Source organism: Aulostomus chinensis, chromosome 22, assembly GCF_037954235.1.
Source record: "Aulostomus chinensis isolate RoL2024-O1b breed Wild chromosome 22, RoL_Achi_v1.0, whole genome shotgun sequence".
Classification (NCBI taxonomy): Eukaryota; Metazoa; Chordata; class Actinopteri; order Syngnathiformes; family Aulostomidae; genus Aulostomus; species Aulostomus chinensis.
The window spans coordinates 495,001-511,326 of NC_141341.1; the positions used below are offsets into that span (position 1 = coordinate 495,001).

The 16,326-nt window shown below is 47.7% G+C and overlaps 2 protein-coding genes across 7 annotated transcripts in view; both read right to left on the minus strand.

Annotated features, from left to right (window-relative positions):
- Positions 1-1,174, minus strand: part of gnb3b (guanine nucleotide binding protein (G protein), beta polypeptide 3b) — an 11,933-nt gene extending 10,759 nt beyond the window's left edge. Inside the window, exon 1 of the mRNA XM_086192636.1 lies at positions 752-1,174. The gene's annotated coding sequence lies outside the window, so the exon portion shown is untranslated. The remainder of the gene's footprint in view (positions 1-751) is intronic.
- Positions 1,175-6,087: 4,913 nt separating this feature from the next.
- On the minus strand, positions 6,088-14,481 carry LOC147240183 (uncharacterized). Of its 6 annotated transcripts, XM_086194011.1 has the most exons (7): positions 14,303-14,436; positions 13,708-13,809; positions 12,220-12,348; positions 11,812-11,979; positions 10,959-11,248; positions 9,254-9,369; positions 6,088-7,900 (listed from the first exon to the last, which is right to left on the minus strand). In XM_086194011.1, the coding sequence occupies exons 3-7, from the start codon at positions 12,320-12,322 to the stop codon at positions 7,720-7,722; spliced, it is 858 nt and encodes a 285-aa protein (XP_086050137.1). In that variant the 5' UTR covers positions 12,323-12,348; positions 13,708-13,809; positions 14,303-14,436; the 3' UTR covers positions 6,088-7,719. The 6 variants fall into 6 exon arrangements, with proteins under 6 accessions (XP_086050137.1, XP_086050135.1, XP_086050139.1 ...); XM_086194009.1 differs by lacking the exon at positions 13,708-13,809 and having other exon boundaries at positions 11,046-11,248; positions 14,303-14,481; XM_086194013.1 differs by lacking the exon at positions 13,708-13,809 and having other exon boundaries at positions 9,228-9,369; positions 11,046-11,248; positions 14,303-14,481.
- Positions 14,482-16,326: the final 1,845 nt, after the last annotated feature.

Sequence of the window (16,326 nt, forward strand, 5' to 3'; positions counted from 1 at the left end):
CATGCAACTGGGGCTCTACTGAAGAAAAGCACTCAGAGATCTGAAACTGTTATCAGTTCAGAACTGATGGATCAACTCCACTGGTGTTGATGATCATTAAAAAACCAGTCAGAATACTTCATCAATTGGTTCGTCACTAATGTGAGAGTGATGGTGCAGGTAGACACTGAACCTGTGACAGACAGGACGTGTGTGTGTGTGTGTGGGGGGGGGGGGCTGTAAATCCCATAGGAGATCTTAAAGGAAGCTTTAGCAGTCAAATCTCCTGTCATCCGATTACTGCCTGCTCTTTACCTGGGGATCAGGGAGGAGGCGGCGGTGGTGGCGGCGTGAACGCTGGGAGACGTGACGGAGGCTCGGTCAAACATGACAGCCACTCCTCTGTTCCCTCACACATGGAACTGTGATTTGATCTCCAAATTAGGAAATTACCAAAGTTTGTTTGCAGACACAGTGAGAGGGAGGAGGCTGAATCTGAAGAACTGATCCCCCACAACCCACAGATCACCTGCACAGGTGTTCAGGCGTCAGAACCCACGGCTCTTAAATCAAAGAACAGACGGATATGTTCTGCTGCCAAAGAACGCAAGACTGACACTCGGAGGAAGTTCCTGCTGATGAGTTTCCAGACACAAGTCCTGGTTTGATGAAGCAGCACAGAAAACCTTCTTCTGGTGCACAGCGAGGCACCGACGTGTTCACAAGCAGAGGCCTGATGGAAACAAGCGAGAGGTTCTGAGGAGATACTCACCTCCTGGCGTCCGCCCTACGATTCCCCTCGCAGCTCGCTTAGATTCCACAAACCCGGAGTGCAACCTGCTCCTCTGACAACTCTCTCCCGGCAGACTGCTACCAGCCCACTGGTGAAAAACTCTCTCTTCCTCCGCAGGGAAGAACAGATGAGGATTGGAGGGGATGAAGGAGATAAGGGATGAAGGGATAAAGCTCAAAGATGGAAATAGAGAGGGAAGGAGAGAGAGAGATGGGGAGAGGGAGCACGGCGAGAGGAGGTAGGTAAACCGATTGGAGGGAGAAAATCAGGTTATGAGGTCAAAAGATAAGAGCAGGAGAAGAAATGGAAGAAGAGGAGGAGAAAGGGCACAGGTGGACACATGGAATGTTAGAATGTGAGAACAAAGACATGAGAGCACTGAGAACATGGAGACGACACCCAGCGCCGCGAAGGTTCATGACAAACTGACTCACGACAGCAGCTTCTGATCCGCCCAGGAGCCTCCAGCCTCTATGTCTCTGACCTGAGCTTCATTTCTTTGATGATTTCCAAGAAAGCAAACTTGAAAAATTCTGCAGGAATGAGGTGGGCGTGGCCAGTCTGGGTGACTCAGTTTGTCAGCACTAATGAGCTGAGCCTGGTTAATCAGGGGCTAATGGGATATCCGGGGCCCAGCAATCTCGTTAGGGAATTAGAGCAGGACAGGCTGAACGTGCGTCACACCTGACACACAGCGAGGCCACCGCCCAACAACCAATCAATGGATCAAGAATCAAACTTGTGCCTCCGCTGCTTAGAGCTGCAGGGGGTGGCTCCACAGCCTCAAACCTGCTGCAATAAATGTCCAGATCTCTTCAGGAGGAGGAGGATGGCGAGCCATGACAGGAAGGACCGCAGCAATTGGTCTTTGAGGAGACATGATCTTATTTGCTCCGCCCACTTCACATCCTGTAATCTGACTTACAGCTTGATGGGGATTTACAGTTTTTTGGTGGCAAGACAGCTTTGGAAACGCCACCTTAAGGATGCTGTCAAACAACGTGATGGTCAATAAATCCATTATCAATAAATAATAAACTGATTTGATAGGTTCTTCTTTCTCAGCAGGAGGTCACCTAGACAACAACATGACTTTTGGAGTAAAGTTCTGGGTGGACTGGTTCATGACTCAGTCCAGCTCAGGACCCAGAGTCACACCTGAGGTACCTGTCTTCAGGTCCAAAATAAACCCAGAAAACCAATGAGGGGTGGAGCCTCGTACCCTCGAATCACCCACACGTCCCAGAGTGTGTGTATGTGTGTGTGAGTGTGTGTTCAGCAGAGAGAGAGGGAGGTGAAACCTGATCATATCAGGATTCTACATGTAGGAGCAGACTACTGCTGCCTCCTCTAGGAGGCGCTGGAGAACACACACATCCATGTGTGATGTTCGTTCCATCAGTCTGACTCCCTGGAACCACCAGGTGGCACTATGGCTTGTACATGTCTTCATTAAAGACCTGATCATGTGACTCCAGTTACTGCTTCCTGTTCTATGGTCAGACATCCAACATAGCCGCCTCCTCGCCACGGTAACCTCTCAGTCTTTCCAGCGACCCATCACCAGGTTCTGAAGGAGGTTCTGACCTCGTCTGAGAGGATCTGGTCCACTAGGATGAGGACATCAAAGTGTAGAAGAAACATGACATCCTGTTGCCACCAGGTGGCGCCATGACTCATCTGACCCAGAACGTAATGGCTGGACCCAGGCTCTGCCCCTCCACAGGGTTTGGTAGAAATCAGCCTGTTTTAGTGCGACCCTGCTGACAGACGCCACTGATCACATGACCTCCCTGGTGGAGGTGAACAGGAGTGCGAGAGGTCCAGTTCTGGTATCTCAGGTTCGAAACGGAAGCACCTGTGAAGTTGCCTGAAAACTTGTCCTCGCTCCCTCAGCACAGCTGACATCATCAGTCATGTTTGATTGGCTCGTGCAGGACATGGTCAGATGATGTCTCACCTTGGTCTGCTTTTAGCTACAGGCTTTCAGGTAACGTGGTGCACCTGGCTCAGGGGGCCGCTCACAGGTTTGATGTCTATCAATCTGTCAGAGTCCTTCAAGTGTGTTTTACCTCTCCAGTCCTCACTACCAGGAGGACTCAGCTCACTCAGGTGGTCTCCCTCCTCCAACCCTTCTTAGTGACTCCAGACTGCAGGAAGAACCAGCCACGTATATTTAGCTTGAAGCTAACAGAGACTGATGCTAACAGCAGCTAAACTGACCAGGAACATCTGGTCACCACCTCTCCAGGTGGTCTGGTGTAGTCCAGGTCTCCTTGATCCAGATGGAGGATCAGGGATCCCCTAACACCTGGACCTGAGACCGGAAATCACTCGAACCACGAGTAAGTAAACGGACTCGGAGCTGGAAGATCAGAACGTGCAGCAAACCCACAGCACAGCAGCAATAAGCTCCAGTGGACAATGTTTGTCTCTGAGTTCATATTCACACCTGATATTAATTAGAATAAACCTCATGAAAATACTTCCAGGTCATGTGACCAGCTTCAAATGTAGGCTAGATTTTATTGATAGACCTTTGTCTTTCACCTAATTTCCAGAACAGATGAATGTACAATGGTGAACATCCTGGATGGCGTAACCAGGGAGAGGTGCTGAGGTGCTGCAGGCTGGCGAGCGTCCCTCTGTCCTCTGGCTCAGTCTGGACTGTAATCTGAGCTAATGGGCCGTGACAGAAGTGGGCCAGCTGACTTCCTGATCAGGTAACCAGCTCAAGGCCGACCAGCCCTCCACCTCAGGTTGCCCACTCGAGGACACTTGCAGCCTGACCAGCGCACTACATGACAGGACCCGGGTCCGGCAGCTGGTCCCGAGTAGGACGGCTCAGACCAGCATATTCCACAGACTCCGTCTGTGTTCAGCTCCCTAATAAAAGCATCAAAGGCTGAAGTATTCAAGTATTCCTGAATCTTCTCTGCTTCATAGAGGTAGTAGGAAGTACTTCAGCCAGAACTCAGGAGAGTGACTTGTTTGGGTCAGTGGCGCCCCCTGCAGGACCGCAGGAAGATCTGAAGCAACAGACTGTCCTTATCACGTGACAGTATATATATACAGTATATATATATATATATATATATATATATATATATATATATATATATATATACTGTATATATATATATACAGTATATATATATATACAGTATATATATATATATATACAGTATATATATATACAGTATATATATATATATATATATATATATATATATATATATATATATATATATATATACTGTATATCCATCCATCCATCCATGTGTAGGAATAAGCGGAAGATGACGATGGATATATAAAAAGGATATATACACTCTCTCTCTCTCTCTATATATATAAATGTATAAATGTGTATACATGATTTAATCCACGATAATATTGATTAAAATAGTTCATCCAGTGTCTGATCAGAGTTGATGATGTCACTTGTGGATTATATCAGATTAGCACAACACATGAAGCTCAGCGGATGTCAGACACTCGTCCTCAGTGCCTCTCACCTGTTCTGTCATTTGCACCTCTCACACATGCGAAAGATGTCACACACACATCACAGCTGTCATACATTTGGGGGCGTGGCCTCGTCCAGCAGCTCCAGCTGATGTGTCCTGTAACAGCAGTGGCACGCTGGCCCATCACGCTGCTCTGATCAGTTGAGTTAACAGCTGTCATCCTTACACATACAAGCACAGTACACAATGTTGATTACTTCAGTTGTTCATGTACTCCACACTTCCTGTGAAGTTGAGATTTTGTTGCCTCGAAAACAAGCTAATAAAGCTAAGGATACCTGTCGTAACTACCTCATGAACACGTGAGGTCATCAGTTACTTTGTACAGGAAATGATCTGATATACGCCAATTAAGTTTCTTCTGGTGGGGCCCGGTGCAGCAGAGGTCCTCACTGTGGCCCCCAGCAAGAAGGTTGTGGGTGGAGCACTGGTCCTCACTGTGGCCCCCAGCAAGAAGGTTGTGGGTGGAGCCCCGGCTGCAGCACGGGGTCTTTCTGGGTGAGTCTCCATGTTCTCCCTGTTCCTGCTGGGTTCTCTCTGGTACTCCAGCTTCCTCCACAGTCCAAAGACATCAAGAGGGACCAGGTTAATCCAGACTCTAAATTGACCGTAGGCGTGGCTGGGAGAGCCAGTGGTTGTCTGTCTCTATGTGTTGGCCCTGCCATGGACTGGGGACCTGTCCAGGGGGAAGGCTGCTGGGATAGGCTCCACCCCCACGACCCTCAACAGGAGGAGAGGGGGAACATGGATGGATGGATGGATGGAGGGATGGATGGATGGATGATGGAGGGATGGATGGATGGGTGGATGATGGATGGAGGGATGGATGGGTGGGTGAATGGATGGATGGATGGATGATGGATGGGTGGGTGACTGGATGGATGGATGGATGAGTGGGTGAATGGATGGATGGATGGATGATGGATGAGTGAATGGATGGGTGGATGGATGGGTGGGTGAATGGATGGGTGGGTGAATGGATGGATGGATGGCTGGATGGATGGATGGAGGGATGGGTGGGTGAATGGATGGATGGATGGATGGATGGGTGGGTGGGTGAATGGATGGATGGATGGATGGGTGAATGGATGGATGGATGGATGGGTGAATGGATGGATGGATGGATGGGTGAATGGATGGATGGATGGATGGGTGGATGGATGGATGGATGGGTGAATGGATGGATGGATGGATGGGTGGGTGGATGGATGGATGGATGGATGGATGGATGGATGGGTGGATGGATAGATGGATGGGTGGGTGGGTGGATGGTTCATCTGTCTCATTCACACACACAAAGATACAGGAAGTTCACTGTTTTGGTTCAATCGCCATGCTGAAGGAGTTGGGTGGATGGGTGGAGCCTGAGCACCTTTGCAACAGTTTGTTGGCACTCTCAAGGATGATACCCATGAGTAGGACACCAGGAGGTCAGGTGGGGAACTGCATCCTTAATGACAGATATAGACTTCTCTCTCTCTCCCCCACCCCCCACCTCTCTCTGTCCTCCCCCTCTCAAACCCAACTGGTCGAGGCAGATGGCCGCCCACTCTGAGCCTGGTTCTGCCTGAGGTTTCTTCCTCCTAAAGGGAGTTTCCCTCACCACCGTCGCCGAGTGCTGCTCCTGTGGGAACGTTGGGTGTCTTCCATCTGAGTCAAAGAGGGAGGTTCTTGACCTGCTCTCAGGGTAAAGTGCCTTGAGATGGCTTCTGTTGTGATTTGGTGCATTGCAAATAAAGGTTGATTGATTATTGAATTGCAAAATATCACAATAAAGTAGTTGATACATCATCTTTTTATTTTCAAAACAGAAGCTTCACACCCTCAGAACACTCACAGGTCTGAGTTTGTGTGTGTAGACACTCAGGTGGGTTGATATTCATCTTCATTTGTGGAATTTCAGTAGAAAATTGAGGTTCCACCTGAGTTACATCACGATTTTGACTTCACGCTGGTTTTGGTGACTAATAGCTGAATCAGTAAATATCACTGATAATGGCATAAACATCCTTGGTTTCCTATGAGTATATCTTCTTCATACCACAGTAATTATACCACAGCTGAGTACTCTGTGACCGCGTACCTGATCAATCATAAAACACATCATGGCAGCCAAGATGGTCACATGCATGATGGCTGGTATAAGCTATTTAGGCTAGGAAAGACAGAGAAACCCAGCAGACAGAGAAGACAGGGGTCCTAATTGACCCTTCGCAAAAGCACCGCCCCCCTTAGTTACTGTTGCTAATCCAACAGCCTTCTTGACGCAGCTGGAGCGTGAACATGTCATGGCTGGGAGAAGTATACCTGTGTTTTAGTGGCTCTTTTTGGAGAAATACCTGCCCAATATCTTCCAGATGGAGGCATGGGGGTAACAGTATGCAGTGGAGGGGTACTTTCAAAGAATTAAAATATGCAACCAAGGGACACTACAACTGTCCAGGCTAAAGCCAGAGAAACCCCATGATGTCTCCCCACGCTCTGCTGGTGGTATCCTAGTAATGACCGATATTCACTAATAGTCACCATAACTTTGATATGCACTTTTGTGGATGTTCTCGCCGCTGGAGATGGACAACACATTAGCTAGACGTTAGCCAGCTAGCTATAGCGTTAGCCTAGCCTTACCGTGGAGCAGACGAATGCATGCTTGTTTATTTTCGAGACATTCAGCTGGGAGCGGCACCGTCCCCACTTCTGTGTTTTTGGCTTTAGGAGGGAGAAGAACGCAACTCCCCAGCCAAACTCTTAAGGTGCCTCCTGTCGGATTTACACCACCCACAGGCACAGCACTTTACCGTTTGTCCAAGGTCCACAGCTTGTCGGACCTTGTTTACTAGTAACAGTTGCTCGGATGTTGCTAATTGGACAATGGTCGTTTGGGGGCGGGGTTTTGCAAAAGGTCAATTCAGGATGAACCCAATTAAAGGGGTGGAGTCTGACTTTCATGCTCATGTTTCTCAAAACATCTCATGATAGTTAATAGGTCATCAATGGTCTTTTGAAAAGATCAGTCGTGTTTTCAGTTGCTGATCAATGATCTGATCAGCAACTGAAAAAGACTCGCAGGAACTGATGGCAACAGGAATGTTGAAGTAACTTCCTAATCTGAACATTTTTAAGACCAAATAAAATCATTAAGACCAAAAGCAACATTTGAGGGCAAAAGTAACTCATCTAATGACCCTGCAGGAACCTCGTTCCTCAGGCGTTCTCGTCTGTGGTGAAGAGAACTCTGTTGTGGAGGCATCGCACCCACTTGAGCTTCACAACAGCTGTGAGCGTTGTTGCATGGTTTCCTCTAATCACAGTCACTCTTATCAACACTTTTCCCTGGGAGCCTTGCCAGTTCAGGGGGACGTCCTAGAAACTTCCACGTGCTCGTCTACCAGCCTTCTCCATCAGGGCTGTCGGGTCTCAGTGCGGCATGCCGGTGCTGCCGGCGGCCCCCATCTCCTTCTCACAGATGAAGGGCCAGTACATGGTGCAGGGGGCGTCGTACCAGCTCCGTATGGCCACTCGCTCCATCACTCGTGTCTTCACAATGTAGCCGCAGTCCTCGTCGATGTGGTTGTTGGGCTCGCCGACCTCCCAGAAACTACACAACAGAAGACCAGAGGCAAACAAATGTCCAGGATCAGTGACATCACAATGACCTCACAGCCAATCCTGGTCAAGAATGCAACTACAGTACACATTGATGTGGGGAGCAGCAGGCCCTGCTGCTGGCGTGGGTGTTGGGCAGTGGGAGCAGTGTATGAAGACAGCCAACTAGTCATGGGTCATGTAATTATACAGCACGGCGTGTTAGCTTAGCAGCCGCTCTCACCTGATCAGGATGCTGAGGCACGGCCAGCTCCGCCTACCAGCAGTTCAGGTGTCACAGTCATACACCAGCACGCCATTCACCGTCCAAAATAAAACAAACTATCTCTATGCTAGCATGGCTGCTGCGTAGACACAGGTTACCATGGTAACCTCCAATACACCAATACTTAATACTATGAAGCAACAAGGAAAAAGAGGAAGACGCGAGGGAGCAAAACGGAATGAGGAAAGTTTATTCACCAACAATATTTTCAAAAGGAGGTAGCGAAATCAGCTGAAAATGATAAAACCTGCAGAGCTGGCAAGAAAGAGGATGGACATCTTGGAAAAGAAGGAAATAAGAAATATTGTGGTCGGAAACCAGAGGAGGACATGAACTGATTGTGTAAGACTCATCCTTCTGCTGTTTTTTTGGCTTCCCTGCAGGTCAAAGGTCATGGTTACATGATCCAGTTCTCCAGCCAGGTATCTCACATTTACTTGGTTCAGGGTTTTTCTGTTGCATTGTGACTTTACATTTCACAGTAATTAATAAACCATATTGATTATCGATGTATTTCATGTAGTAAGAGTATTTTAAAAACATGAGTTTTTGTAATTTTCTCCAGGGCCTGCAGCCCCCCAGGCCCACGACTGCTGATTACAGGACACAACCAAGGTAAAATTAATAATTCAAGAATGACTTCAATTTCCTGCTTGAAAATTGTTTCTTATCCAAAAATGCATTTTCCTCATTTTTTGTCTGAGAAATGCAGACTTGATGAAAGCAAAAGAGGAACAAGCTCTTTCTGCTGATGTGTTCAGTCTGTTGGTGAATATTATTCTAAATATTCTGGAGGTCATGAAAGACGAGTGAAAACGTTCAACCCTTTAAAAACACTGGCCGGGAAAGTTTCAGGCCGTGAACCGACCTAATGCTCCGTGTCACCTGAGATCACCTGAGATCACCTGAGACCACCTGAGACCAGTCACAACTGTGTCCACATGCACCTCAGGTTAGCTGAATTATCCTGTGTAGCTCAACTTGTTCGCTCTCAATACTGATGCACATTTCGGCGCTTGTGGGAGGAACCAAGACTCAAGATGATTCTAAATACCGTCGAGGTGGAAGACGAGTACCAACCCTCCGACCAGCGGCGAGCCATCCACCCACTTCCACTGATCCTCTGTGTGCTCGTCGCTGATCCCAAACCAGAACGCATTCCAGTGGCCTCTGGGAAGTTGATCCCACAGAAACATCTGAGTGGAAACACACACCCACACAGACACAGACACAGACACACAGACACACACACGAATGCTGACATGTCAAACGTTTTCCAGCAGTAAACCTGTTCAACCTGCTGCACAGACGACCACCACATATACAGTCACATTTTCACAATATTTCTTCTCATCGTATCAATATCACACCTCAGTATAACACCACAGCTTATTGGCTGTAGTTCAGATGATGTGGTGGTGATGCAACATGATGTCGTCAGTCTAAGGAGACGCATTCAGTTGACAACAACCAGCTAGCTAGATTGGTTGTTCTGCAGATCTGTTGAACACTGTTGTTTACTCATGAGTTTACATGTCAACTAGCTACCAGCTACTGGCAAGTAGCTACTTGAGAGAGTGAGAGAGAGTGAGAGAGAACGTGAGAGATAGTGAGTGTTTGTGAGAGAGAGAGAGAGAGAGAGAGAGAGTGAGAGAGAGTGAGAGAGAGAGTGTGTGAGAGAGTGAGAGAGAGTGAGTGTGTGAGAGAGTGAGAGATAGTGAGTGTTTGTGAGAGAGAGAGAGCGTGTGAGAGAGAGTGAGTGAGAGAGTGTGTGAGAGAGTGAGAGATAGTGAGTGTTTGTGAGAGAGAGAGAGCGTGTGAGAGAGAGTGAGTGAGAGAGTGTGTGAGAGAGTGAGAGACAGTGTGTGAGAGAGAGTGAGAGAGAGTGTGAGAGAGAGAGAGTGTGAGAGAGAGTGTGAGAGACAGTGTGTGAGAGAGAGTGAGAGAGAGTGAGTGAGAGAGAGTGAGAGAGTGTGTGAGAGAGTGTGAGTGTGTGAGAGAGAGAGTGAGAGAGGGTGTGAGAGAGAGAGTGACAGAGAGGGAGTGTGTGAGAGAGTGAGAGAGAGTGTGTGAGAGAGAGAGTGAGAGAGTGTGAGAGAGCGTGTGAGAGTGTGAGTGTGTGAGAGAGAGAGTGAGAGAGGGTGTGAGAGAGAGTGACAGAGAGTGAGTGTGTGAGAGAGTGAGAGAGTGTGAGAGAGTGTGAGAGTGAGTGAGAGAGAGTGAGAGAGAGGGTGAGAGAGTGTGAGATAGAGTGAGAGTGTGTGAGAGAGAGAGCGTGAGAGAGTGAATGAGAGAGTGTGTGAGAGAGAGTGAGAGAGAGGGTGAGAGAGTGTGAGATAGAGTGAGAGTGTGTGAGAGAGAGAGCGTGAGAGAGTGAATGAGAGAGTGTGTGAGAGAGAGTGAGAAAGAGTGAGTGTGTGTGAGAGAGGGTGAGAGAGAGATAGTGAGAGCGTGTGAGAGAGAGTGAGTGAGAGAGTGTGTGAGAGAGTGAGAGAGAGTGTGAGAGAGAGAGTGAGAGAGGGTGAGAGAGAGAGAGAGAGATGAGCAAACTGATCCTCTGTTGCATGGAACTCAATCTTGAGAACTTAACCACCATCGTGATTCCAATGAGTTGATGACCCTCCAGCTGAGGTCCCGCTCTGAAGCCAGCCTTCAAGAGGTGGGAAAGTAAACAATCCAACATGGCTGCCTCGGGACAGGAGGTGAGATAAAACAAACACAAGATCTGATATATAAGATGGAAACGCATGAATGTCTCTCATGCTCATGGAACGTTGGTTTTTACCTGAGGGGTGGATGGGAAAGTTCCCACAGAGGAAAGAATGCAGGGATGGTTGTAATGGACATGCTGAGAGGGCGGGACCAACGCTACCTGTTCCTCTGCCGTGTGGATGATGGCCAGGTGAGCTCCCCTGCTCTGGCAGTATGACTGGCTCTCCAGCCAATCACGACTGAATCTGGAGATGAAGTAGCAGCTGTTGTTGAAGACGAGCCAGTCAGTCAGACATACAGCAGGTGATGCCGCCACTGTCGCTGCTGCCGGAGCCTTCGTCATCAGCCTGATCCCATCTGGAGCTGAACAACCAGGTGAAAAACACTTTTTAAAACAACCTTCTATTAATGTCCATTTATAAGAGGCCTACTCCCATCCAGGGAGGTCCCGCCTCCAGGCGGGCACTGAGCCCCCCTGATGTCAGTCACAGCCCTGACAACTTGCTCCACGATGAGCACGTCACCCGCCAACACAAGCATGAGGACGAATTGATTTTAAATGGAAACAAAGTCAATTTTCCCTTTGATGTTGGTCTTGCACAGCGGGTTTAAAGTGGCACTACCAAAAAGTTTGTTTTTTTCCCTCCAAGTACTCACTAATAAGAGTATTCCACTCACTAAGATGTTTTCCCTCCTGCATCACTGCTGAGTGACTCCAGAATGCAGGCGGAGCCAGCCATGTATGTTTAGCTTGAAGCTAACGGAGCCTGAGGGAGCAACAAGAAGTCATCTCAGGGTGTCCGTGGATCTCTGATCCCTTTGAGAGGAAGTATCACTTTAGGGCTCCCACTTCTGCCACATGTTGTTAATGAGTTCTTGCGGTTCTTACTCCAGTGCTGACCTCATGGTCGCGTGGGGTCCTGTACCTTTTGTGACGGTCCTGGCCGCCAGTTTGGCCTGCAGCTCGTCCTTTTCCCTCCGCAGCAGGACGTTCTCCTGCTGCAGCTTTCTGAGCGAGGCGGTCAGCGCCAGTACGTCAGTCTCCTGCGTCTGCTGCTCTGAGCCTTCAGCATCCCCTTGAGGTCTGTTCTTATCTGTGCACAGCAGGAACAATGGACTTGCACACTCGTAGATCCTGCCAACTCCATTATCTGTTATTACTTCCATACATAACTGTCTAAAATGGCTCCTACAATAACAATGAACCTGATAAAATGGCAATGAGAGTCTCTTCATAACAGCATCTGTTTGATATTAATCGAGATATTTGGTGGCCACATGATGGTCAGACAGGAAAGACGGAGGAAACAAGTGTCTGACAGTTGTCTACTCACGGTGCGCAGTGACAGCTATGATGGAGATCAGCAGGATGCCGCACAGCGTGGCCAGGCAGATGGTGGCGAGGCGGTAGGGCCCAGGCTGACCAGGCTGGCTCATCAGAAAGACATGGGAAACTGGGAGGGCTGGAGGACGTGACGGGACAAATCTTAACACCGCTTGATTAAATCCAAATATATCAAGTAACTGCAAAACCAAGGTAGCGTTTGAGTTACGGAGTGTTGTGTCAAAGGACCACGCCCACTTTTACTGACTACCAGGTCCTAGGTATCCTTTCCTTCATGTCATGATCCTGCTTACCCTGTCATTCGTCTCTCCTCCTCCCTGCAGAGTGAGTTCCTAGGGGCGGGGCATTCTCCAGGAGCACTGAGCTCCCGGCACACCTGCAGCTCGCTCTGCTTAATGAGCTGGCTTCATTAACCACCCTCTCCTCCAGATGATTCCCTCTGATTGTTCCAGTGGTGGCGGACTTGTTGCTCGAGATCTTTTGCTCCTCGCCTCGTGAATTTCTCTCTGATGCATTTTTCTCTAGTGTAGTGTGTTTTGGTGCTTGCCACTATTTTCAGTTGAACTTTGATTTTTTTTGCCTGTTCTCCCAGCCTACTGGTGATTTTCTGTTGCTACTTTCTAGAATAAACCTTTTGTTGTGAACTCTGTGTTTGGGTGCAGACTTCCTCGCCTTACACGTCACACTTAACTTATTTAAAACTTGTCTTATTTTCACTGATCTATTTGTTCAGTCAGGTAGTTGCAACAAGGCCTGAGTACTATGTTTCCTTCCCTCATGAACGCTCATGCTGTGTGAATGACAATACACATCCAGCTATCTTAATGTCTATCGTCAGTCCAGAAGTCTTTCTAAGCCCCTCCTTCATGGAGCTGAGACCCATGCTAGGCAGCTTAGCACAATGACTGGTTGTGGGTGGGAGGTCTTAGCATCAGCTAGCTCAGGTCCAGGATGGGTTAGCTTAGCACAATGACTGGTTGTTGGTGGGTGGGAAGTGTCAGCATCCGCTAGCTCAGGTCCATGATACTAGTTAGCTTAGCACGATGACTGGTTGTGGGTGGGAAGTGTTAGCATCAGCTAGCTCAGGTCCAGGATACTGGTTAGCTTAGCAAAATTACTGGTTGTGGGTGGGAAGTGTTAGCATCAGCTAGCTCAGGTCCAGGATACTGGTTAGCTTAGCACAATGACTGGTCGTGGGTGGGAAGTGTTAGCATCAGCTAGCTCAGGTCCAGGACACTGGTTAGCTTAGCACAATGACTGCTTGTGGGCGGGAAGTGTTGGCATCAGCTAGCTCAGGTCCAGGATACTGGTTAGCTTAGCACAATGACTGCTTGTGGGTGGGAAGTGTTAGCATCAGCTAGCTCAGGTCCAGGATACTGGTTAGCTTAGCACAATGACTGCTTGTGGGTGGGAAGTGTTAGCATCAGCTAGCTCAGGTCCAGGATGTGAGAGGAGAGTCTCTGTCTTCTTGACTCACTCCGGTCACGATGAACAGCAAGAGACGTTCTGGAGTAGTGCGGCTAAAACGCTCCAGACACTCGTGACTTGTTTACTCGCTGTTTCCTGAGTCCTCCTGCTCCTGGATGAGTTCACATGTAAAAGCAAAGGTGGTATCCATCAACCAGGCTTTCACTCTTTCAAACACAGTAGTATTGATTGTAGTACCCATGTAACTAGCAGTATGAAAATAGTACTGTTCAGACACGCAAAGGATCCAAAAAAATTGTCGTAGAAGAGTGAACAGTGACGTCAGCACCAGGCTTTAAGATTCTGATTGATGGATCAGATTCCAGTGAAGGTGTGAACACCAGTACATAGAGTACAAATACTGGAGAGTACTTGTTCTATTACTGCAGTGGTCTCGAGGTAATTAAGCAAGTCCCCAGGTGGTTTACCTGGTTATCCCGAGATAACAAGAGAAACTGACCTGTAATCCTTCACGTGATGACAAGTTAATCAAACTCTTCTCTCAGTGATAACTGATTTGTGACCTTCATCAATAAAACCAACACAGCTGAGTTGTGATCAATAGATTCTCGTTGAGACTCAATGAGACCAGTCAACAAACCTACCGCGCTGCTGCTGCTCCTCCTCCTCCTCCAGCTGCGCGTACGTCCCGGTGTCCTCGCGCCCCGCGGGGCTGCTCGACCTTCCCGCCATGAGAGCGACCCCCGAGTCCTCTAGGTTTCCGAGAGGAACGACGACGGGCCTCAGGTGGCGCCCTGGATCTGAGTTCTGCCTCCAGCCGCTTCATCCGAGTCTCTGTCGCCTCCCACCTCCTGCGCTCGCACTTCCGCTCACGAGAATTGCCTCTCGTGCACGCGCGCGGTCCTCCTGTTGCTCCTCATTCTTGTTAGTGTGATGCTGCGCGGGAACCACGTGACAAGTCTAGACACACGAGGAGGCGCTGAATCCTCCGAACTGAACGGGAGCCTGAAGGCCTCTGGTGGACCGGGGCCAGGGGCCTGTTCCAGAAAGAGGGTTTTATGAAAATTCTGAGTTTGTTCAGCCCTAGATGAAGGAAACTGAGTTGATCCGTGTCTCCTCACTGACAGGCCACAGTTCGTCAGGCTGAAGGACATCACGTCTGACACTGTGGTCAGCAGCATCGGCGCTCCGCAGGGGACTGGACTGTCCCCTATCCTCTCACCCTGTACACCGCGGACTTCTGCTACAACTCTGAACTGTGTCACGTCCAGAAGTTCGCAGATGACACAGCCATCGTGGGGTGTATCAGGGACAGTGAAGAGGAGGAGTACAGGTGCCTGGTGAGGAACTTTGTTTCCTGGTGCCACAACAACAGCCTGCAGCTCAACACCTCCAAAACTAAGGAGCTGGTCATTGACTTTGGGAGGGACAGACCCAGACCTAGACCAGTTCTGATAGGAACGGAGGAGGTTGAGGTCGTACAGACCTATAAATATCTTGGGCTGTGGCAGGACAACAGGCAGGACTGGACGAGCAACACGAGGCAGCTGTACAAGAAGGCTCAGAGCAGGATGGACTTCCTGAGGAGGCTGAGAGCCTTCAACATCTGCAGGAGGCTCCTGTGTTCTATCAGTCTGTGGTCTTCAGCGTCCTGTCCTACGCTGTGGTGTGCTGGGGGGGAGTGTGACGAAGGCAGACCTCTGCAGGCTGGAGAAGCTGATCAGGTGGGCCAGCTCAGTGGTTGGGATGAAGCTGGACCCTCTGGCAACAGTAGCAGAGAGGAGAACTCTGGACAAACTGCTGGACATCCTGGACAATGTCAGCCACCCTCTGCACACTGTCACCACCAGCCAGAGAAGCCTGTTCAGCCAGAGGCTGCTCCTCCCCAAGTGCAGGAGCAACAGACTGAAGAAGTCCTTCATCCCCCGAGCCATCAAACTGTTAAACTCCTCACTGGAGGGGGGGAGGGCCAACAGAAGGACTGGAGGAGAGGGCTGAGCACCAACAACCTGCCTGATAACAACCGGACACTCATGTGCAGTACAAGAGACTGCATATTATTTTTATTATTATTATTATTCTTGTTAATACTGCTGCTACTATTATTATTATTATTATTATAACTATTGTTATATTTTTTGATTATATTATTTAATCATCATCATTATATTATATCATCATTATTATTGTTATAATTATTATTATTGTTATAACAATTAAGAACAATTAATATTTTGATTATTCCTTTCACTATGCACATGTAAATATACATATACATATATATACATATATATGTGTATATGTATATGTATATATATACATATATGTATATACGTATATGTATATATATACATATATATGCATATACATATGTATGTATATACATATATATGTATATATATACATATATATGTATATATATACATATATATGTATATATATATATACATATATATATATATATATATGTATATATATGTATATATACATATATATGTATATATATACATATATATGTATATATATATATACATATATATGTATATATATACATATATATGTATATATATACATATATATGTATATACATACATATGTATATGCATATATATGTATATATATACATATACGTATATACATATATGTATATACGTATATGTATATATAT

What these genes read in the sequence shown, in the direction of transcription:
- LOC147240183 (XM_086194008.1), bottom strand. Translation starts at nt 14,390, where the DNA reads ATGGCGGGAAGGTCGAGCAGCCCCGCGGGGCGCGAGGACACCGGGACG. An exon ending in CATAGCTGTCACTGCGCACC is followed by an intron (nt 11,980 to 12,219) that starts GTGAGTAGACAA and finishes TGCTGTGCACAG; the next exon opens with ATAAGAACAGACCTCAAGGG. An exon ending in GGCTCGCCGCTGGTCGGAGG is followed by an intron (nt 7,901 to 9,253) that starts GTTGGTACTCGT and finishes TCTGTTGTGTAG; the next exon opens with TTTCTGGGAGGTCGGCGAGC.